Source organism: Hyperoodon ampullatus, assembly GCF_949752795.1.
Source record: "Hyperoodon ampullatus genome assembly, chromosome: 19".
Taxonomy (NCBI): Eukaryota; Metazoa; Chordata; class Mammalia; order Artiodactyla; family Ziphiidae; genus Hyperoodon; species Hyperoodon ampullatus.
Genome location: NC_136932.1, coordinates 44,016,548 through 44,039,980, shown reverse-complemented (window position 1 = coordinate 44,039,980; position 23,433 = coordinate 44,016,548). Strand labels below are relative to the sequence as shown.

The 23,433-nt window shown below is 43.3% G+C and overlaps 1 protein-coding gene across 8 annotated transcripts; it reads left to right on the top strand.

Annotated features, from left to right (window-relative positions):
* Window positions 1–37: 37 nt before the first annotated feature.
* Window positions 38–20,471, top strand: GLOD4 (glyoxalase domain containing 4; the record flags this gene model as incomplete). Of its 8 annotated transcripts, none has more annotated exons than XM_079724708.1 (9): window positions 38–127; window positions 601–650; window positions 1,205–1,325; window positions 4,880–5,024; window positions 10,245–10,381; window positions 11,369–11,455; window positions 11,764–11,838; window positions 11,929–12,015; window positions 20,012–20,471. In XM_079724708.1, 9 exons carry the CDS (start codon window positions 38–40, stop codon window positions 20,075–20,077), a joined length of 858 nt encoding a protein of 285 aa, XP_079580834.1. In that variant the 3' UTR covers window positions 20,078–20,471. The 8 variants fall into 8 exon arrangements, with proteins under 8 accessions (XP_079580834.1, XP_079580836.1, XP_079580835.1 ...); XM_079724710.1 differs by having other exon boundaries at window positions 11,725–11,781; XM_079724709.1 differs by having other exon boundaries at window positions 11,725–11,838; window positions 11,983–12,015.
* Window positions 20,472–23,433: the final 2,962 nt, after the last annotated feature.

The window sequence follows — 23,433 nt, the reverse complement described above, 5'->3', positions numbered from 1 at the left end:
TGTGGGCGGTGCGGAGCTGTACGAGTGACGGTTGGTCATGGCGACTCGTCGGGCTCTGCACTTCGTGTTCAAAGTGGGAAACCGCTTCCAGACGACGTGTTTCTATCGTGATGTCCTGGGAATGAAGGTGGAGACGGGGCGGAGAGGGGTTGGCGCGCGAGGGGGTCGCGGGAGGCTGAGCCCCACATGGCCGAGGGAGGGGAGAAAAGGGTGTGACACATTGAGAGCCTACTGTGTAGTAGGTTGTGTCAAATGCTTTAATAAATTATCTATTTTCACAACATATTAGGAGACTCAGATCCTAATATGTCGTTCTCAGAGTTACACAGCTACTAAGTGAAGGCCACACTTTTTTCACTACACAGTACTGCTTCCCGATCTAAATATAATAGATTTTACAACTTTGGTTGGTTGCCTGACCCTTGGTATCAAGCCGATCTTTCTTACCTCTACTACTTCCAGCCAGCTCGTTATCTTGTGTTTGTTTTACACGGAAAGCTTACAAATAATAATGTCTGTGTTTTGACATTTTAGTTTGTGCTAAATATGCTGTGTGTACTACTAGGACAACTTTGGCATTTATTCTCATTCCCTTACCAGATTCTTCGGCATGAGGAATTTGAGGAAGGCTGCAGAGCTGCCTGTAATGGGTATGACCCCTTGTTTCTTAAAATCTTCTTTAGTCTCTGAATACCCATGAAGAACAGAAAGCAGTTTCTCAAAGCGAGTAGAAAGCAGAATAAATTAAGGAGGCAATAAATTAGGGAGGCAGCTTCAGGGTCACAAATAAGTATATGCTGTGGATGAAGCAATGTCATGGAATATCTCTTAAGCTTAGTAACCATGGCAAGCTGAGAAATTCCAAGGCCTCAGGGGAATTGCATGCTGGACGAGTAGGGAAAAAATGAGTTAAGGTCAGGTGGGACAACTGTCCCTATAGGATTCAGGTCCCTACTTTAAAGAAAAGGTAAACGAATCTTTCCCTCAAGTAAGTGCCAGACAAATGGTCTTTTGAGCCTTTGGTGATGGGGCCCATGAGCGCTGTGCACAGCTGCTCTTAGCACCGGCTGAGGTCATCTCATCCTTACGGGTACTTGGAGGACCAGAAGGGACTGCCCACCTCTTTGTCCCAATAGCTCTTTGGGGGCAGCCTGAAGCAGATTTTGTCTGTGGTCACTGGGTTCATTTGTTTTCATTTTTCTAGGCCTTATGATGGAAAATGGAGTAAAACAATGGTGGGATTTGGACCTGAGGATGATCATTTTGTTGCAGAACTGACTTACAATTACGGCATTGGCAACTACAAGCTTGGCAATGACTTCGTGGTAAATATCATTTTGTTCTAGCAGATTTTTGGCTGTACCTTTTAGAGAGGTCACTGAGACGGCTGTAGATAACGATAACTACTGATTGATGGCTTTGGGGTGCAGTTTAGTGATTAGTTTTTTGATATTTTCTATTTAAAAAAGAACAAAACCAAGAAAGCTGCTTGGGCCCCTGTCTCTAAGCTGGCTCAGGATGAAATGTGTTCTCCCACCATTTAGGAATCAAGCTCAAGACTTAGAGACAGGTTTGAAGGAGACCCCCTGGGGGAATGACTGAATCTCGGGAGGTGGAAGGGCCAGAGTCAGTGGTTCGTCAGGTCCTCATCACCATCCAGAGAAATATTTTCTCTCTAGTGGACAGTTGTGATTGGGGTGAGCGATTGCAGTCAATCCTTGTCAGAGAAAAATCTGAGAAGGTTTTAAGGATAGAAAGAAGGTGTCATTGCATGCACTACATTCATTAATGCATTCAAGAATTCAAGTTATTGTGCACCTGTTATAGTAATAGTATCTGTCATTTGCTGAGCGGTTACTGTGTGCGAGAGGGAATGTCACGGGGCCCAAATACATAGCAAGAGAGGAGTAACTGACTCTCACCCAGAATCTACTGAGCAACTCTACCTCATGCTAGATGTTATTTTGCTCATTTGATCTTGCTATTCCTGTTAACTCATGTTAAAATAATGGTACCTAGATGGAAGTTTGTAGGACCAGATATATATATATAAAAGTGTTTTGTAAATGGAAAGGACTGCTCAGATATAACATATTAAGATATTTTCTTTCTCACTCTCCATGCCTCTCACTAATTTATTCATTTAACAGATATTTATTGTGACTTGCTCTATGCCATGTACCTTGTTAGGTCCTGGGGATACCATTTAGAGCATGTTCCCTGGCCTAAGCAGTTTCCTGTCTGATGGGGGAAACAGGTAAAGAGACAACAAGAATACCGTGTGATAAGTGCTAAGATAGGGATAAGAACAGGGGAATGTGGGAACACACAGGAGGAATTTCCAGCCTATGCTCAGACAGATGAGAGTTCAGGGGAGGCTTCCCAGAAGTGACGTCTGAGCAAGGTGAGGGGGCAGGGTGGGAGGGTGAGATGGCTGTCCTCAGCATGTGCACAGGCCTGGAGGTGAGAGGGAGCATGGCGCTCAGAGAACTGTGAGTGACTCACTCTGGCTGGAGCTTAGTGTGTGAAGAAGGGAGCGGGTAGAGTTGAGGCTGGAGGAGTGAGCAGGGGCCACATCGTATCAGGACATTCAGACTTTATTCTGAAAGCAGAGTGGAGCCGCTTTTAAGCAGGGGAATGACACAGTATTTGCCACGTACAAGAATCCCTGGCTAGAGCAGGGAGGTTGGGTTGGCAGGGAGCAGGACTGGAAGTGAGGCCACCAGCACAGAGGATCCACAGCAACCTGCAGCTCCGTAGCTAACAAACGCGGCAGTAGTGGGGGAGGGAGAGAGAGGATGGACTTGAGAGATGTCAGAGGTAGAGTTCATAGGATTTGGTGATTGAGTGTATGTGAGGGTCTCTGTGTTTCTTCTTATCTTTCTTTTCTTTACTCTCCAAATTTAAATCAGGGAGAAAAAAAAAGAGCAAAACCATCTTGGTGCCATAAACATTTAATCGGCTGAGGTCAAATGTTGATCAGTGGGCCTGCGGGTACTAGAAGCCATGTAGGTGGAGAACAGCTTGGTGGCTCCCCTGTGGGTCTTCCCAGGAGACTTTGGTAGTAAGAGAGCCCTGATGAAAGGTGCCTTCTGTGCTGCTCCTCAGTTCATGGGACACAAAGAAAAACAGGTTAAATAGAACTCCCATATGTATAAAGGACCCCTGTATAGTGAAAAGAAGAGGAAGTCTCTTAAACAATGAAAAAGATGTTCAACTTCCGAGCTGCCATTCGTCACCTATCAGACTGGCAAAAATCAAAAGGTGTGATAACACACTGTGAGGAAGGGTGTGGGAAAACTGCCACACTCATGCATTACTAATAAGAGTGTGAAGTGGTGCAGCCTCAAGTTGGGCAGTATCAAAATAATTAGTGCCTTTACCCTTTGACCTTGCAGTTTCACTTCTAGGAGTTTAGTTTACGTATATGTTAACAAATATGCGAAATGACCTATGTATTAAATTACTTATTATTGAGTACCTGCTATGTGCCAAGCACTGTTCCACGAACTTCAGATAAGCGGTGAACAAAACAGACAGAAATCTGTGCCTGGTAGGGGCGGGGGCCCAGGGCCTGACAGACAACAAATAATAAATTTCAATGAATGAATGAATGAATGAATAAATAATATAATATAATGTAATGTAATATAATATAATATATGTTATTGAATATTTTAAAGGTGATTATTGTAATGGGGGAAGAACAGAGCAGGGTAAGAGGGGTTGGGAGTATGGGGCAAATGACCAGTTTTAATTTTAAGTGGGGCGTTGAGAGCAGGTTTCCATGAGGAGGTGACATCTGAGCAAAGTCTCAAAGGAGATAAGGGAGTTAGCCGTGTGGATATCTCGGGGAAGAGCATTTCAGCTAGGAAACAGCTGGTGCAAAAGCCCTCAGACAGCGCCTGGCACGTTTCAGAAAACGTGAGGAGGCCAGCATGGCTGGAATAGAGCCAGGGGAGAGGGAGGGGAGGGGCTCAGAAATGACATGGGTCAGATTGTCTTGGCCCTTTCAGGCCACCGTAAGCCATCCCTGAGTGAAATGAAGAGCCATCAAGGGTTTTAAGCAGAGGAACAACAGCATGGGGTTGCCATCTTGAGAATAGACTGTAGGGTGGGTTTCAGAAAGTTTACTCCGGCTGCAGAGTGGATGATGGATTGACAAGACTGGAGGCAGAGAGAGGCTGATCTGCAGTCCAGGCTGGAAACGAGGCCGGGCACGTCGGAAGGCACAGTGCGCATTCTTAGGCATTTTGATTAATTTAAATGAAGAATGCCTCGATAGTTGGTTTATGTTTTTTGGTTTAAAAAGCAAAATTAAAAAGAACATTTTAGGGCTTCCCTGGTGGCGCAGTGGTTGCGAGTCCGCCTGCCGATGCAGGGGACATGGGTTCGTGCCCCGGTCCGGGAGGATCCCACGTGCCTCGGAGCAGCTGGGCCCGTGAGCCATGGCCGCTGGGCCTGCGCGTCCGGAGCCTGTGCTCCGCAGAGGGAGAGGCCACAACAGTTAGAGGCCCGCATACCGCAAAAAACAAAACAAAACAAAACCAAAAAAAGAACATTTTAAATAAGTAGCTGGCGAGCCAAGGGTAAGATCAGGATTTCTCTGACCAGATCTCGAAAGTGAGGAGAGATCATCTTTGGTATTAAATGAATCAACTTTCTCTGGCATTTGTGTTTCTGTCCTACAATTCACAAAGTTTGGAATCTTTGTGGGAGAAAAATTTCCAAAACCTACTTCAAAATTACTAGCAGAAAAATTTGAATGCCAATTAAATCTTAGGTGATTTGACGTAAAGGCAGTGGGGTTTTGCTTCATTATCTTCTATAAAAGATCTGTTGTGATTACGCACTTGGGTGATACTGTTGTCTGCCATAGGGTATCACGCTCGCTTCTAGCCAGGCTGTCAGCAACGCCAGGAAGCTGGAGTGGCCACTCAGTGAAGTGGCAGAAGGTGTTTTTGAAACCAAAGCCCCAGGAGGATATAAGTTCTATTTGCAGAGCCGCAGTCCACCTCAGTCAGGTAATTATCTCCACACTGACAAAAGCCCTCTGTCTAAAGGCTTCTGATGGAAGGAGAGAGGTGGCTCGATTTCTATCTCCTGTGGAGTCTTTCTATATTGACATGACACATCTTTCCCAAGGCAGTGTTGTTATTTGTCCTCTAAGAAATTATATTCTCATATCAGAATTTGAGTGCATCACTGTAGGGGTTCTGGACTGGTTCTATCTATTCTACTGGTAATGTATCTGTTTAGCATACTTTCAGCTGCAGATATTAGGTACCCAACTGTAGCTTGAACGGTAAGAAAATGTCTTAGTTCACAGAGCAGGCATTCTCTGGGTAGGAAAGACTTCAGGGTTAGTTGATTCAGCAGCTCAGCAATGACATCAAGAACCCAAATCTTATCTCTCTGCATCCTCTTGTCCTCAAGGGTCTGCTTCTCCCCCTCAGGGTTGTAATGTGGCTGCCAGTAGCCGTTGGGGCTACCTGCCTCCACATTCTCATCTGGTAGGAGGAAGAGAAACTGACTTCCTGTGGCTCTTTTTTAAGAGCACAGCGAAACTTTCCTAGAATCTTCCAGCAACTTCCTGGTCAGAATTGATTCCCATGCCTGCTCCTGAACCAATCGCTGGCAGGCAAGAGAAATAGGATTATCCTTAGACCAGTTAGTCGTATCCTCCAGCTAAGGTCAGTTTCCCAGACTACAGTGCCGGCTCTTGGTCAGTGTGGGTGAATGAAGCGAGGAGCCCACTGCCCTGACCGCCGCAGCGAGTGGGAGAGAAACTGCATGACGTTTCACGTATGAGGCATCCTCGTCACACATGTATTTAATTCCTGCAAATTCTGCTACCTGCTCTGCCAAGAGAAAAACAAAAGCAAGAAAAGGGGAAAAAAAATACTGGTGAATAGCAAGGGCACTTCTGCCTGCCATTCAGTCAGTGAACACAGGCCCCTAAGTGGACCTGAGGTGAAGACATTCTCTTTCCCTGCTGGTCTGCCTCAAGGCCCCAAGGCCCCTCATACTGAGCCTGACTGTTGTGTTTACTGCTACTTGCTTTTCTTTCTTTTTTTTTTTAATGTTTATTTATTTATTATTTATTTGGCTGCGTTGGGTCTTAGTTGCGGCATGCAGGCTTCTCTCTAGTTGTGGCATGTGGGCTGTAGGGCGCGGCGGGCTCTGTAGTTGCCCCGCAGCAAGTGGGATCTTAGTTCCTTGACCAGGGGTCGAACCCTCATCCCCTGCATTGGAAGGCAGTAGGGAAGTCCCTACTGCTACTTGCTTTTCATCTGGAGCTCAGCAAAAGAGAGCGCTGTTCCAGTGTGGGAGGTTAGGCTGGTACTGTGGGACTTACTGAGAGATGGTATTTCTGAACTTCACTGGTAATGTAAGGGATTTCTACGAGTATTTTTATTGATAGGTGATAGGTGTTTTATATACTACCTTTGAAACTTAACTCCTGCCACTCATTCCATTATACATTTTTTCCCTAGTCTTAATGATGTTTCAGTACATACAATAATGGAGGGCCTCACAATCATAAGATTTTTTTTCTTTGCTTTCTAGATTTGGTTTTTATATTCCAAAGATATCAATTTAGGGTATTGACATTAAAATTCAAATATTTTCTAATGACATCATCTTGATTACCTCCAAGTAACTTGAAAAGTTTTCCACAGAATCTTTTTTTTTTTTTTTTTTTGGTTGTACGCGGGCCTCTCACTGTTGTGGCCTCTCCCGCTGCGGTGCACAGGCTCCGGACGCGCAGGCTCAGCGGCCATGGCTCATGGGCCCAGCTGCTCCACGGCATCTGGGATCTTCCCGGACCGGGGCACGAACCCACGTCCCCTGCATCGGCAGGCGGACTATCAACCACTGCACCACCAGGGAAGCCCTGGTCACTATTCTTTTTTTTGAATTTTATTTTATTTTTTATACAGCAGGTTCTTTTTAGTTATCCATTTTATACATATTAGTGTATATATGTCAATCCCAATCTCCCAATTCATGACACCACCACCACCTCCTGCCACTTTACCCCCTTGGAGTCCATACGTTTGTTCTCTACATCTGTGTCTCAATTTCTGCCCTGCAAACCGGTACCATTTTTCTAGGTTCCACATATATGCGTTAATAAACGATATTTGTTTTTCTCTTTCTGACTTACTTCACTCTGTATGACAGTCTCTAGATTCATCATAAGATGTTTTTGTTCTTTGGAATGATAATACCTTTGGGGCATTAATTTCTGGTTGGTGATATAGTCAAATCTGTCAGTCTAGCTGGTGTCCATACTTCTTTGAATGAATCACTCCTGTGTAGTTTCACCCACTATGACTGTTCCTGCCCCTACCTCCCTTCAGGGTCTGAATCAGCTGGAATTTGTTGATTTCTCAGTGAATAGGGAAAACTAAAACAGTCTGCCAGGTAGAGGCACCTGTGAGAAACACCTTGCTTTAGCCATGATATTGCTTGTCTAGCAAACGGGACTAAGGCAGTGGAAACTGAAGAAAAATGCATTGAATTTATCCTAGTCAGATACAGACTTGGAACAGCTCTTCAAAAAGTCACTTTACAAACTCCTTACAGAAAAATTTTAGTATAATGTCTAAAAAGACTATCCAAAAAGACTTTTAAGATACACTTCAAACAACTTATGTCTCCGAAGCTGGAGTTTCTTCATATGCGTCAACTAAACAATATTTGCAACAGACTGGATACAGAAGCAGATGTAAGAATCCAGCTATCTTCCACTAATCCAGACCTTAAAAGAGATTCACAAAAATGTAAAACGATGCTGTTCTTGTCATTGCTTGTTTTGGAAAACACAGTTATTTTTCACAAAAAAATGTTGAATATTCTTATTATTTTTAAATGAATTAATATGTAAATTTTAAAAAAGTCACTTTACAATATAAAAGTTTCCAATAATGATAAGTGTTTTAATATAACTTATTCTTTTTACAAAAAAATAGATTTTTTTCCCCTAGGCACACAGATATGCAAAAATAAGGAAAAAAAAAACAGATAACCACTGTTAACATTTTACTTATTTTATTTATTTGGTTACACTGGGTCTTAGTTGCAGCATGCATGTGGGATCTAGTTCCCTGACCAGGGATCGAACCCGGGCCCCCTGCATTGGGAGCATGGAGTCATATCCACTACACCATCAGGGTAGTCCCTGTTAACATTTTAGAGTATATCTTTCCAATCTTTTATCAAAAGAAATAAATATATAGTTAAATATATGTGGGATTCCATTGTGTGACATTGTAGGAAGAGAAACAGTTGTCTGTTGTTAGATATTCATGTTGTCTCTGGTGTTTCATTGTTATGAGCAACACTGTGATGAATGTCTTTGTGACGAAAGGCCTTCATACATCCACAGTCACTTCTTTAATTGCTGAAAATGGGATTCCTCTTTCAAAAGCAGTGGATGGTTTTTAGATACATTTTGTCAAATTGTTGCTCAGAAACGTACTAATTTACACTCTGCCATTATTACATGATTGTGGGGTTTTCCCCCTGTACTATAACAGTTAACACTGTGAACTTTTAAAATTATTTGCTAATTAGATAACAAAATGTTTTATTTGAATTCCATTTATTATTTATTTATTTATTTATTTATTTATTTATTTATTTTGCTAATGATAACAGAATGTTTTATTTGAATTCTATTTATTTATTTATTTATTTATTTATGGCTGTGTTGGGTCTTCGTTTCTGTGTGAGGGCTTTCTCTAGTTGCGGCGAGTGGGGGCCACTCTTCATCGCGGTGCGCGGGCCTCTTACTGTCGTGGCCTCTCTTATTGCAGAGCACAGGCCCCAGACGCTCAGGCTCAGTAGTTGTGGCTCACGGGCCTAGTTGCTCCGCGGCATGTGGGGTCTTCCCAGACCAGAGCTCGAACCCGTGTTCCCTGCATTGGCAGGCAGATGCTCAACCACTGCGCCACCAGGGAAGCCCCTTATTTGAATTCTAATTTCTTTGTGAGGTCAAACACGCTTTCATTTGTTCATTGACTGTTCCAGTTCCTCCTTTTGTGGATTACCGCTTCGTTCCTTTTGCTTATTTTTCTAGGACATGCATCTTTTTCCTATGATGTTTAAAGGTGATTTAAATATTAAGGACTTTTTGTCATATCTGTTGTTAAAAAAATGTTTCCTACTTTGTAGTTTATTCTTTAATTTTGATAGTAATTCTTTTTTTGATTGTTTTCTAGGGGTTTTCCATTTCATGTAATTAACCTAGCACATTTTTTTCTTCATGGTTTTTCTATCTTTAGTGTCAGATTAAAAACGATCTTTCTGGGCTTCCCTGGTGGCACAGTGGTTAAGAATCCACCTGCCAATGCAGGGGACACGGGTTCGAGTCCTGGTCCGGGAAGATCCCACATGCCGCGGAGCAACTAAGCCCGTGCGCCACAACTACTGAGCCTGCACTCTAGAGCCCGCGAGCCACAGCTACTGAGCCTGTGTACCACAACTACTGAAGCCCTCACACTTGGGGCCCGTGCTCCACAACAGGAGAAACCACCACAGTGAGAAGCCCGTGCACCACAACAAAGAGTAGCCCCCGCTCACCACAGCTAGAGAAAGCCTGTGTGCAGCAACGAACACCCAACGCAGCCAAAATAAATTAATGATAAATAAAATAAATATTTAAAAAATCTTATTTATTAAAAAAAAAGTCTTTCTCCACCCCAAAATTGTTTAAATAAATAATCACCCATTTCTAGTATTTTCATGGTTTCAGTCTTTAAACTTAATCCTTTAACTCATCAGGAATATATTTTGCCATTTAGTTTAAAGGTGTAGCTTCTTCCCACCAAATAAGAAGCCAGTTATCTTTTTTTTTTATTATTTTTGTCTGCGTTGGGTCTTTGTTGCTGTGCGCGGGCTCTCTCTAGTTGCGGCGAGCGGGGGCTACTCTTCATTGCGGTGCGCGGGCTTCTCATTGCGGTGGCTTCTCTTGTTGCGGAGCACGGGCTTTAGGCATGCAGGCTTCAGTAGTTGTGGCACGTAGGCTCAGTAGTTGTGGTGCACGGGCTTAGTTGCTCCGTGGAAGCCAGTTATCTTAATGCCATTTATCTTCATTGAATAATCTGCCCTTTCACACTGACTTAAAATCCCTTTCTTATAAACTAAATTCTTATATATACTTGAGCCTGTTTGGGTCCTTCTGTTCCATTCCTTTGCACTGCCCTGTTCATTCCTGCTGTTTCGTTACCCTACAGGTCCTGTATTAAAAGTGACTCTAGCAGTGTCTGATCTTCAGAAGTCCTTGAACTACTGGTCTAATCTACTGGGAATGAAAATTTATGAAAAAGATGAAAAGAAGCAGAGGGCTTTGCTGGGCTATGCTGACAATCAGGTGAGCAATCTTGGAGAGAAATAATCTGTTACTATGAGTTTGGCTTATAAATGAGGTTAACATGAAGGTTATTCTCATAGTTTCTTCATAGTAATTCAATATTTAGAACAGAAAGAAGAAAATTAAAATTGCCGGTAAGCTCACCACCCAGATATTACCTTTGTTTATATTTGGGGAATGTGTCCTTTCAGGAGTGGATTTGCTGAGTCAGAAGAGGCAAGATTTAATGCTGTAATGATAATTTTTTTTTCTCTTAATAACTTAGCATTTGAGCATGATTTAGTCCTTTTACTTTGAGCCAGAAGGTCTACTCCTAGGAATTTATTTTACAAACGTACTTATCCTACATGTGCACAAAGAAGTATGTACAAGGTTGTCTGCTGTGGCATTGTTTGTAATAGCAAAATGTAAGAAATAACCTAAATGCCCTGTGGATTCAAGCAATAGTTCAACCATTTATGGTTCATCCATAGAATGGATTAGTAAGCAGCCATCAAAAAGAACGAGGCGAGGGCTTCCCTGGTGGCGCAGTGGTTGAGAGTCCGCCTGCCGATGCGGGGGACGCAGGTTCGTGCCCCGGTCTGGGAGGATCCCACTTGCCGCGGAGCGGCTGGGCCCGTGAGCCATGGCCGTTGAGCCTGTGCGTCCGGAGCCTGTGCTCCGCAACGGGAGAGGCCACAGAAGTGAGAGGCCCACATACCGCAAAAAAAAAAAAAAAAAAAAAGAGCGAGGCGAGTCTCTATGTGCTGAGATGGTAACATTAACTGGAGAAAAACAAGGGACAGAATAGTGCATAAATTATGCTACCATTTGTGTAAAAAAGAAAAAAGGATATATGCCTGTGGATGCCTGCTGACTGGTTGGCTCTGGGGTGAGAGTAAGAGGGAGACTTAGAATTTACTTTATTCCTTTAGCCCTGTTTGAATTTTTTTCTTTTACCACGTAACCTGTTCTGAAAAATAAACCCGCTTTCTCATGTCTTTTCAGTGTAAGCTGGAGCTACAGGGCATCCAAGGGGCAGTTGATCATGCAACAGCTTTTGGACGAATTGCCTTTTCTTGCCCCCAGAAAGAGGTAATGTTTGGTACCAGGTCTTTTGTTTAAACTCTGTGACTAGCTAGTTCAAACAGCTAGGAAACTTGACCCTCCCTTCTCTAGGTTCATGTTGATTGTGGCTTTGGTATCAAGTTCAACGGTTGTCTCAAGAGCAGCTGAGATATAAAATCAAACAAGTGGCGCCAGAGTTTTCTGGTTGATCTGAGATGCCTCTGGGGCTTTCGAGGACCACAGCCCAAGAGTGGTGTGGGACCCCTTGCTCACTTTGCTTTTTTGCTTTCCTTAAGTTGTCAGACTTAGAAGATTTGATGAAAAGGGAGAACCAGAAGATTCTGACTCCCCTGGTGAGTCTGGACACTCCAGGGAAAGCAACAGTGCAAGTTATCATTTTGGCCGACCCTGTAAGTATTACCCAGGAACAGGACAGGCTGCACCAGGGCTTTCTTCTGAGGTGTCTTTTTGCCAAATTTCTTTTCTCCCTTTTGATGTAGGATGGACATGAAATTTGCTTTGTGGGGGATGAAGCATTTCGAGAACTCTCTAAGATGGATCCAGAGGGAAGCAAATTATTGGATGACGTGAGTCTCATTTCTAAATTTATCTCATCTTCAGCTCAAGGGGGTGCTGTTAAGTGTGTATGAAGAAGGACCCAAGCATCAGGGGCCAGTTCTTACTTCCAGAACCGTGTCCTTTTGAGGTGACTTTTGAGCCAGAGGCTTGTGTCAACTTCATTGCCACCTATGTGACTCTTATCTGGGTGCAGTATGTGTGCCTTCCCTCCACCTCGGGCTGCCTTGGAGAACCACTGCTGCTAAATACATCACTGTTCTCTGCTCGGTGATCGGAAGTGCCCTGACGCCACCCCCTCTCACTGCCTTAGCCCCTTGGTCATTTCTTCTCCATTCCACAGCATCGTTCTCTTCCTTCCTAGCAAATTGTTCTCATAAGCATACAAACTAACTCTAGTATCTTCTAAAAATCTTTTATTTACCCCATATCCCTTCTGCAGATTTGTTTTAAAAATCTCCCTACACACCGTTTCTACTTCTTACCTCCCATTCACACTTCACTCTGTTCCGCGTTAGCTCCTGTCACGCAGTGAGACGCTCGCATTGACGTCATCGGTGACCTCCTCTTGCCAAGTCCAGTGACTGTTTTTCTGTCCTCATCAAACACGATCTTTCAGCAGCTGCAGTGTTGTACCCCGGCTTCTAGCACATACCTCGTATGTAGCTGGAACTCAGTGAACACTCTGCTGCTGCTGCTGAAAGGAATGAATCGATCTGTCCTGGTTCTGTCGCTTAGGATCTATGTGACTGACCTTAAGAAATTTACTTCAAGTCTGTAAACTGCAGTTTTTTATCCAAAAATTTGAGGAAATAAGATTATCCACCTCATAGGATTGTTGTGTTGTTTATAGAGCTTGGCAAATTGCTGACATAATAACGGACACTCAATTGTTCTTTAAAGCTGGAAATGTACAAAAAATATAGCGTTTACAAATTTTACCATAAAGGAAAATAGAATCTCAGGCAACCTCTTAGTTGACAAATTGGCTAGATTGTTCTTCTTGCTCTTTCATATCACTGACCAACTTCCTCCTCTTTTTTTTTTTAATATTTATTTATTTATTTACTTACTTACTTATTTATTTGGTTGTGCGGGTCTTAGTTGCAGCAGGCAGTATCCTTAGTTGTGGCTCGCAGGCTCTTTAGTTGCGTTATGGCCTGTGGGCTACTTAGTTGCAGTACGCGGGCTCCTTAGTTGTGGCACACGTGTGGGATCTAGTTCCCTGACCAGGAATCGAACCTGGGCCCCCTGCATTGGGAGCGCGGAGTCTTATCCACTGCGTCACCAGGGAAGTCCCCAACTTCCTCCTCTTTTGAGCTCTCTTCTCCCTTGATGTTGGGGATCCTGCCATCTTCCTATCTCTCTGACAGCTTCCCCTCAGCCACAGACATCTTTTTCTGTGACTGATCCTGAAATGATTTTGCCCACGGTCCCACTTTGGCTGTCTTTTACTCTCTCATTATACATTCTTTCTCTTCTCTGAGTAGAAGTTACCTGTTACTCTGGTCATCTCTGCGCAGAGCTTTAGCCATCATCCAGTCTCAACTTCCTAACTTCTAGTTCCCACTCCCCACTAAGCTCTAAATGAGCATTTTTCATTGTTGTTACTGAGGTAAAATATACATAGAATTTAAGTGTACAGAAATTTTAGTATCCACTTTGATGAGTTTTGACAGTTACATATACTCGTATAACCACTACTCAAAATATAGAGTATTTTCATTGTTATAGAAAGTTCTGTTGTGCCCATTTCTAGTTCCCAACCCCTCCTCCCAGCAGCAACTACTGTTCTGAATTCTGTCACATGAATTTTGTCTGTCCTTGGACTTCATATAAATGGTATGGCTTCTTTCAGTCAACGTAACATTTTTGAGATTCCTCAATGTAATTGTACATGTCAGAATTCTTTTTTCTTTGCTGAGTGTTATTCAATTTTATGACTATAACAATTTGCTTATCCATTCTTCTGATGGTGGACATTGGAGTTTTTTCCAGATTTTTATCTATTATAAGGAAGACTGCTCTGAACATTCTCATGTAACTCTTCTTGTGGACGTGTGTTTCATTTCTCTTGGGTAAATACTTGGGAGAGAAATTGCTTTTACTTTCTAAGAAACTGCCAAACAGTTGTCCAAAGTGATTGAACTGCTTTACACTATTGGCCATGTATGTGTAGAAGAGTTCCGGCTGCTCTGCGTCCTCACCAACGTTTGTGTGTTGTCTTTTGTCCGTTTCTTTCTGTAACAGATTTCATTTTTAATATTTCATGATTAAAAATTCCATATATACACAAAAGAGTACAAAATCCCTATGTGACTGTCACCAGTCAACTCTGCCATAATTTTTCATCATTCCTTTCCACCCCACTTGTTTTTTTGGCAGTGGGGATATTTGTTGGAGAATTTTAAGGCAAATTTCAGACACCATGTCATTTCAACCCTAAATACTTAAGTATTTTACACATTTTAAGATGATTTAAAAAGTAAAAATTAGGGCTTCCCTGGTGGCGCAGTGGTTGGGAGTCCACCTGCCGATGCAGGGGACACGGGTTCGTGCCCCAGTCCGGGAGGATCCCACGTGCTGCGGAGCGGCTGGGCCCGTGAGCCATGGCCGCTGGGCCTGCGCGTCCAGAGCCTGTGCTCCGCGACGGCAGGGGCTGCGGCAGTGAGAGGCCCGCGTACAGCAAAAAAAAAAAAAAAAAAACTAAAAATTACAACACTGTAAAGGAACTATACTGCAATAAAAATAAATTTTTAAAAAAAGCAAAAATTAAGGAATTTTCATATATACAATATTGACATAATCACACTTAAAAATCAACAATGTCGGGCTTCCCTTCAGGTGGCGCAGTGGTTGAGAATCTGCCTGCCAATGCAGGGGACACGGGTTCGAGCCCTGGTCTGGGAAGACCCCACATGCCGCGGAGCAAGTAGGCCCGTGAGCCACAATTACTGAGCCTGCGTGTCTGGAGCCTGTGCTCCGCAACAAGAGAGGCCACGATAGTGAGAGGCCCCGCGCACCGCGATGAAGAGTGGCCCCCACTTGCCACAACTGGAGAAAGCCCTCGCACAGAAACGAAGACCCAACACAGCTATAAATAAATAAATAAATAAATATTAAAAAAAAAAAAATCAACAATGTATCCTTTTTTTTTTTTTTACAGCTAACACAACGTTATATTGCCTCCTTATATCAACCTCTTATTTATTTATTTATCTATCTATCTATCTATCTATCTATCTGCGTTGGGTCTTTATTGTGGTGCGTGGGCTTCTCATCACAGTGGCTTCTCTTATTGCAGAGCATGGGCTCTAGGCGCGCGGGCTCAGTAGTTGTGGCTCGTGGGCTCTGCTTAGGCTTCTCATTGCCGTGGCTTCTCTTGCTGCGGAGCATGGGCTCTAGTCACATGGGCTCAGTAGTTGTGGCTCACAGGCTCTAGAGTGCAGGCTCAGTAGTTGTGGTGCACGGGTTTAATTGCTCCACGGCATGTGGGATCTTCCCAGACCAGGGATCCAACCCGTGTCCCCTGCATTGGCAGGTGGATTCTTTTTTTTTTTTTTTTAACATCTTTATTGGAGTATAATTGCTTTACATATATCCCCATATCTCCTCCCTCTTGTGTCTCCCTCCCACCCCTCTAGGTGGACACAAAGCACCAAGCTGATCTTCCTGTGCTATGTGGCTGCTTACCACTAGCTATCTATTTTACATTTGGTAGTGTATATATGCCATGCCACTCTCTCACTTTGTCCCAGCTTACCCTTCCCCCTCCCCATGTCCTCAAGTCAATTCTCTATGTCTGCATCTTTATTCCTGTCCTGCCCCTAGGTTCTTCAGAACCCTTTTTTTTAGAATCCATATATATGTGTTAGCATACAGTATTTGTTTTTCTCTTTCTGACTTACTTCACTCTGTATGACAGTCTCTAGGTCCATCCACCTCACTACAGATAACTCAATTTCGTTTCTTTTTATGGCTGAGTAATATTCCATTGTATATATGTGCCACATCTTCTTTATCCATTCATCTGTCGATGGACACTTAGGTTGCTTCCATGTCCTGGCTATTGTAAATAGAGCTGCAATGAACTTTGCGGTACATGACTCTTTTTGAATTATGGTTTTCTCAGGGTATATGCCCAGTAGTGGGATTACTGGGTTGTATAGTAGTTCTATTTTTAGTTTTTTGAGAAAACTCCATACTGTTCTCCCTAGTGGCTGTATCAATTTATATTCCCACCAACAGTGCAAGAGGGTTCCCTTTTCTCCACACCCTCTCCAGCATTTATTGTTTGTAGATTTTTTTAATGATGGCCATTCTGACTGGTGTGAGGTGATACCTCATTGTAGTTTTGATTTGCATTTCTCTAATGATTAGTGATGTTGAGCATCCCTTCATGTGTTTGTTGCAATCTGTATATCTTCTTTGGAGAAATGTCTATTTAGGTCTTCTGCCCATTTTTGGATTGGGTTGTTTGTTTTTTTGATATTGAGCTGCATGAGTTGCTTGTATATTTTGGAGATTAATACTTTGTCCCTTGCTTCGTTTGCAAATATTTTCTCCCATTCTGAGGGTTGTCTTTTCATCTTGTTTATGGTTTCCTTTGCCTTGCAAAACCTTTTAAGTTTCATTAGGTCCCATTTGTTTATTTTTGTTTTTATTTCCATTTCTCTAGGAGGTGGGTCAAAAAGGATCTTGCTGTGATTTATGTCATAGAGTGTTCTGCCTGTGTTTTCTTCTAAGAGTTTTATAGTGTCTGGCCTTACATTTAGGTCTTTAATCCATTTTGAGTTTATTTTTGTGTATGGTGTTAGGGAGTATTCTGATTTCATTCTTTTACATGTAGCTGTCCAGTTTTCCCAGCATCACTTATTGAAGAGGCTGTCTTTTCTCCATTGTATATTCTTGCCTCCTTTATCAAAGATAAGGTGACCATATGTGCATGGGTTTATCTCTGGGCTTTCTGTCCTGTTCCATTGATCTGTATTTCTGTTTTTGTGCGAGTACCATACTGTCTTGATTACTGTAGCTTTGTAGTATAGTCTGAAGTCAGGGAGCCTGATTCCTCCAGCTCTGTTTTTCTTTCTCAAGATTGCTTTGGCTATTCAGGGTCTTTTGTGTTTCCATAGAAATTGTGAAATTTTTTGTTCTACCTCTGTGCAAAATGCCATTGGTAGTTTGATAGGGATTGCATTGAATCTGTAGTTTGCTTTGAGTAGTATAGTCTATTTTCACAATGTTGATTCTTCCAATCCAAGAACATGGTATATCTCCATCTGTTTGTTATCATCTTTAATTTCTTTCATCAGTGTATTATAGTTTTCTGCATACAGGTCTTTTGTCTCCTTAGGTAGATCTATTCCTAGGTATTTTATTCTTTTTGTTAGCAGGTGGATTCTTAACCACTGCACCACCAGGGAACTCCCAACAGTATATCCTTAATGTCACCTAAAATCCAGTTCTTATTAAAATTTCCCTGACCACCTAAGAAATGGTTTTATACAGTTGGTTTGCCCTGTGTATTTTTTTTTGTTTCTTTACTGCCCTATGTGTTTTTTATTTAGCTTTAATATAATTGGACTATATCAATACAGAATAATTTATCTGATCCATTGAGTTTCATGACAAACTAATTGGAAGACACACCAGTGATCTATTTCACATTTTAGCCATTCTCTAACCTCTAAATATAAATTTATTTTCACTCTCTGTGTCTTTGCTCACATTATTTTATTCTCCTAGAATGTCCCTTCTCTCATTTGAATATTTGCTTATTTTTCAAGGCCCATTTAAATTCCTGTTTTAAAATTTTTTGACTGTTTTTCTCTTTCTTGTTGTTGTGTTGGAGTTCTGGATACAAGTCATTTGTTAGATAATCTGCAAATGCAAGTACTTTCCCCATTCAATGACTTGACTATTTATTTTCTTAATATAGGCTTTTGAAGAACAGACATTTCTCTAAGTCCAGTTTATCAACTTTTTCTTTTTATGCTTAATGCTTTTTTTGTCAGACTAGTGTTATAGCCAGAGAAACTTTTTACCTGGATAGACCATGGACATTTCAACTCCACATGCCTATAACTTAATTTATCTTACTTCAAATCCAGTCTTCATTAGTATAATAGAAAAATAAAAATTACTATTTATTAAGCATCTCCTATATTGACATGTTCTTAAGTGACTTATGTATATTCTGCAACTCTTACCATAATCTACAAGGTGGATAGCATTCCCTTTTCAGATGAAGAAACTGAGGCTCAAAAGAGTAAGTCACTCAATATTATACATTCAGTAAGTGGCAGGCAAGGGCTCAAACTGAGGTCTTTCAGGTTTCAAAGCCAGTTCTTTTTTCCTCTTCTATACTCTGCTCCTGCCCCTGAATAGCACTATATATCTGTTATCACAGTTGTTTAAGCTAGAATCCTCAGAGCCAGTTTTTCTTTTAACATTTAATATGCTTTTTATTTTAGAATAGTTTTAGATTTACAAACAGAGCCATTTTTGAATACTGTTTCTCCTCACTCCTACTTCTATTAGCAATTAGTCACCAAGAACTGTGAGTTCTACCTCTGAAATCTTTTGTCTATCTACTTCCCTTTTGAAAAGGCTCTCATTTTTACCTGCAGTACTGCAAAAGCCTCCTCTCACCTTCCAGTCAATTCCTGTTGCCAGCACTAGTTCTCTAAAGCATCAATCCAGTAGTTTAAAAAACAGTTTAGGGGCTTCCCTTGTGGCTCAGTGGTTAAGAATCCACCTGCCAGTGCAGGGGACACGGGTTCGAGCCCTGGTCTGGGAAGATCCCACATGCCGCGGAGCAACTAAGCCCGTGCGCCACAACTACTGAAGCCACAACTACTGAAGCCCGTGCGCCTAGAGCTCGTGCTCCGCAACAAGAGAAGCTACCGCAATGAGAAGGCTGTGCACCACAACGAAGAGTAGCCCCCGCTCACCACAACTAGAGAAAGCCCCTGCACAGCAATGAAGACCCAGAGCAGCCTAAATAAGTAAATAAATAAATAAAAATTTTTAAAAAGAGAATTCAGTTTTAAGCTGGGCTCCCCCGCCCTCCCTGCCCACAAGCCCCTTTCTATGACCTCAACCTCATGGAATGATAGGATAAAAGGACTCTGGTGGAACCAAAACATATTGTTATTAACAAGGCTTCTTTTTTAATTAAGAGGTTCCAAACCAAACAGTACCAACATCAGTGGAATGGTGTGGGAGGAGGCGTGGAAAAAGGAAATCATTCCTGGCTCATTGCTAAGATGTCAAAATAGCTTTTCACATTTGGTCTCATCATTAGACTGAGTCTCCTGAGCACTAAAGATTCTTGAGAGCCCACCCAGACTCTGAGAATAACAGCACTTTCTGTTTCAAAGAGCCCACAGCCGGGTGTGCTTGGCCTGCTCTCCAGGCAGCGTCAGCCACACTTTCTGGCTGCAGGCTCTGCCCTTTACTCTGCAAAATGAGAACTAACAAGCGATTGCTTGATACCCATCAGCATCTTCTGTCAAAGTAAACACAAGCCTCTATACTGAGTGAACATTTTTTCTTCTTTTTTTAGTTAATTAATTAATTTATTTTTTGGCAGCGTTGAGTCTTCGTTGCTGTGCACGGGCTTTCTCTAGTTGCAGTGAGCGGGGGCTACTCTTCGTTGCGGTGCGTGGGCTTCTTATTGTGGTGGCTTCTCTTGTTGCAGAGCACAGACTCTAGGCACGCAGGCTCCAGTAGTTGTGGCACGTAGGCTCTAGAGGGCAGGCTCAGTAGTTGTAGTGCATGGGCTTATTTGCTCCACGGCATGTGGGATCTTCCTGGGCCAGGGCTCGAACCCATGTTCCCTGCGTTAGCAGGCAGATTCTTAACCACTGCGCCACCATAGAAGTCCCTGAACATCTTTTCATTGTTAATTTCTTGGTTGTGGGCAGTGCAGTGAGGTATGAAGTAGACTATGTGTTTTATTTTATGGACTGAGAATAAATAAATATTCCAATTCTGTTTTTATAGGCAATGGCAAAAGATAAAAGTGATGAATGGTTTGCTGCACAAAATAAACCAAAGGCTTCAGGTTAACTGAAGACGTCACGTGGAACAAGCATTAGTGATTCCTGTCGAACACCTGTGAGGTCTGATGTGTGCATTATGTGACAGATGTTCTCACAACTTGGTTTCCTGTATAGGCAGAGAGGCTGGGTGGTGAAGATTTGTGTATTTTTATCTTTGAGAGCTCTGATATATTTTAGAGAGAAAATCCTATCATTATCAGTCCATTTAGAGGAGAACTCTTGCTGTCATCTGTGCCATCCCTGGAAGGGTACATTTTTTGTGTAACTGTATTAGATTAGTAATAAATTCTTCTGCAGCCTGGGACAGCTGTATTGAACAGGACCTTTGGTTGGGAATGGAGGGAATTTTGATAAGTATGTAGATTTAATGAGAACAAATAAACCCAAATCAATTGCTCACAGCAGGAGTACTTCCAGTACCTGGTGACAGTATGCTGTTCTTTTTTTTTTTTTTTTTTGCGGTACGCGGGCCTCTCACTGTTGTGGCCTCTCCCGCTGCGGAGCACAGGCTCCGGACGCGCAGGCCCAGAGGCCATGGCTCACGGGCCCAGCCGCTCTGCGGCATGCGGGATTCCCCCAGACCAGGGCATGAACCCGTGTCCCCTGCATCGGCAGGCAGACTCCCAACCACTGCGCCACCAGGGAAGCCCCGGTATGCTGTTCTAATGTCTTACTCTGGCAGGCCTTGACCGATAAAAACTTTTAAAGAAATTTTGTGCCTTGAACCAAAAGACTTGGTTAACGTTCCCACATTCTTTGCTTTAAATTTTTGAGTAGCCAGAGAAAACAGACAAAAGGATCTAATGTGTTATGTTGCTACACGCCTGGCTCTGTGCTAGTTTCTCTCTCTCCCTCTCTCTCTCTATATATATTTTTTTCTTTTAATCCTCGTAAGAAGAAACCATGTTAGATTTCTTAGTGATGGATTAGATGATTTCTTCAGCATGAAAAACTTTTTAAAAAATATTTTCTTGTTTTCTATTTGATTCTGCAGAACAAATCAATTTTAATCACTGGAAATAGAATTAAGTTGGGCATAGTTATTATGAAATGTTTTTTGAAATTATGCTTCTGAAATCAAGCTGTTACAACCAACCTGTAAGACTCATTAAAGTGGTTGCCAGGTTCAAACTATAGGGAAGAAACTGATGAGATTGGAAAGGATTGACTCAGAAGATACCAGTTCCTGTACAATATACATGAAATTACTTGTAAATCATAACCACTGCTGTTCTCCCTTGCTGGCAGGGTAGGGTATGGAAATTTCAGAGTGAGTTTCAGCTCACCTTCTGATAGGGCTACCTTACCTTCACTGAAAGGAAAAAATTATTTCCCAGCTCCACAGCACTTTTCATTCCACTTAAATTCTCTATCTTAGGGAAGCAATTGTGAGTTTCAAAGCAAATCAAGCTATGTTCCTCCTGTCAACAGTTGGTTCACTTTTTTTTTCTATGCATGGGGAAATTATTATATGAATTTTGAATAATCAAGTAAATGCCTCTGTCTTCTTTGTTAATTCTCAGATTTTCTAATTAATAATTAGATTATTAATTCTTGATGTTTATCTCTGGTAATACTGTTCTCCTGAAAAGAAACTATACTTCTCCCAGTGTATTAGGCTGTTGTGATGTGGCCTTTCTTTTTTTTTGGCTGCGCTGCACAGCATGTGGGATCTTAGTTCCCTGACCGGGGATCGAACACGTACCCGCTGCATTGCAAGGTGGAGTCTTAACCACTGGACTGCCAGGGAAGTCCCTAATGTGGCCTTCTAAGTTTGTTATAGTAAAATAAGTGGTTTATGTAAGTACTAAACACATGCCAGATTCTTCATTTGTTTATCTTATGTTGTAACATACCCCCAATTTTTTCTCTTAAATGTACAGCTATGCATGAGAGAACTGAGTGCTGTTTATCTACCTGGGACATTTTAGCTTCATGATATCAGCCTCCTTTTATTTCTCTCATTGCCTGTCATTTTTCCTTTGTTGCAGTCTTTAATATTTTATTCATCCTAAAACCATTTACTCTACCACTTTGGCCTTTTATCAAGCAATACAAAAGTTTACCTCTGCACAGGGCAGCTAGTAATTTTAAACCATTAGTTACTACTTTCCCATCTCTGGGAATGGTATAATCAGCTACAAAACAAGGTTTAAAGATAGTTTTGCCCAAGCTGGTGTTTTTAAACAGATGAAGTTGGGAAGTTCCTCAGTTTCTCCAGAGTTGTGTTTTCAGAGTAGTCATTTTATTTTTCGACTTGAGGGGATGTGGTCCTAGCATATTAAGTTGAAGTTCAAATATCTCTTGGGTTTAAATCCAGAGAGATTTAGAATGGCTGTGTTGTGGAGTTCTCCTAGGTTAGCCTGTAAAGTTAGTATGAAATCCATGTTTGTCTGACGTCTGAGTGGAATTAGCAAAGCCAGGGACATTAGTGATCCTTCATATGACTTTCTGCGCATCTCACCTGTCCCACAATGTCCTTGTGAGTCGGAGAGTTTCCAGGAGGACTCCCCGTCGGCCACTGAAATTTATGGTAAGAGTTGATGGGAAGAGACCCGCTGCGGGGGAGGAAGCCTCTCAGGGAGTGGTAGGTCCATGCGGGTTAGTGGGCAGCCTGGGTAGGGGCATTCAGTGAGGGTGAACTGCGGCGGGGGTGTGAGGAATCCGGGGATTACTGGGTGCGGGAGAATGCGGGGCTAGGGACGGAGCTATAGGTAGGACCGACTGGGGCCCAGGAAGCAGGGAAGTGCAGAGACGCGCAGCCGAGCGGAGCCTGGGCTGGGAGGGGGCGGTCGTTTGGGGGCCGGGCCCCGGGTAGAGGGAGGGGGGGCACGCCGTGGGATGGAGGCGCGGGTACCTGCCTGTTGCCTAGTTGGAGGCCTCGGGCCGATAGGGGGAGCTGTGGGCCTGGCGGTCCCGACGCCGCGGGCGCTTGGGTGGGACCGCGCGTGCGCGCGGAGCGGCGGACCTATGCCGGGGGCCGCGCAGAGCCCGAGCTGAGACTGCGGGCGGGGGCCGAGGCGCCGCCCATTGTCCCGCCCCCCGGGGCCGCCCATCGTGCCGTGACGCTTGCGCCGCCCTCGCGGCCTGGCGGGGGAGGGCGACCCGCGCCGCAGCCAGCGTCGCCGCCATGGATCTAGGTGGGTGTTCGGTTCCTCTGGGCCCGCGTGGGCCGCGTTCAGCAACCGGCGACCAGACAGTGCTGAGCGGGCCCGGGCTGAGGGTGACCTCCGGTCCGGGGAGGGGGTTGGGAGGGCGGGGGTGTCCTGGAGACCGGGAGTCGGGGGGCCGGGCTCTAGCTCGCCGGTCTTCCGCTCGCCTCTTGGCGGCTCCAGGCCCCTTTCCACGTGAAGGGGCCAGCGG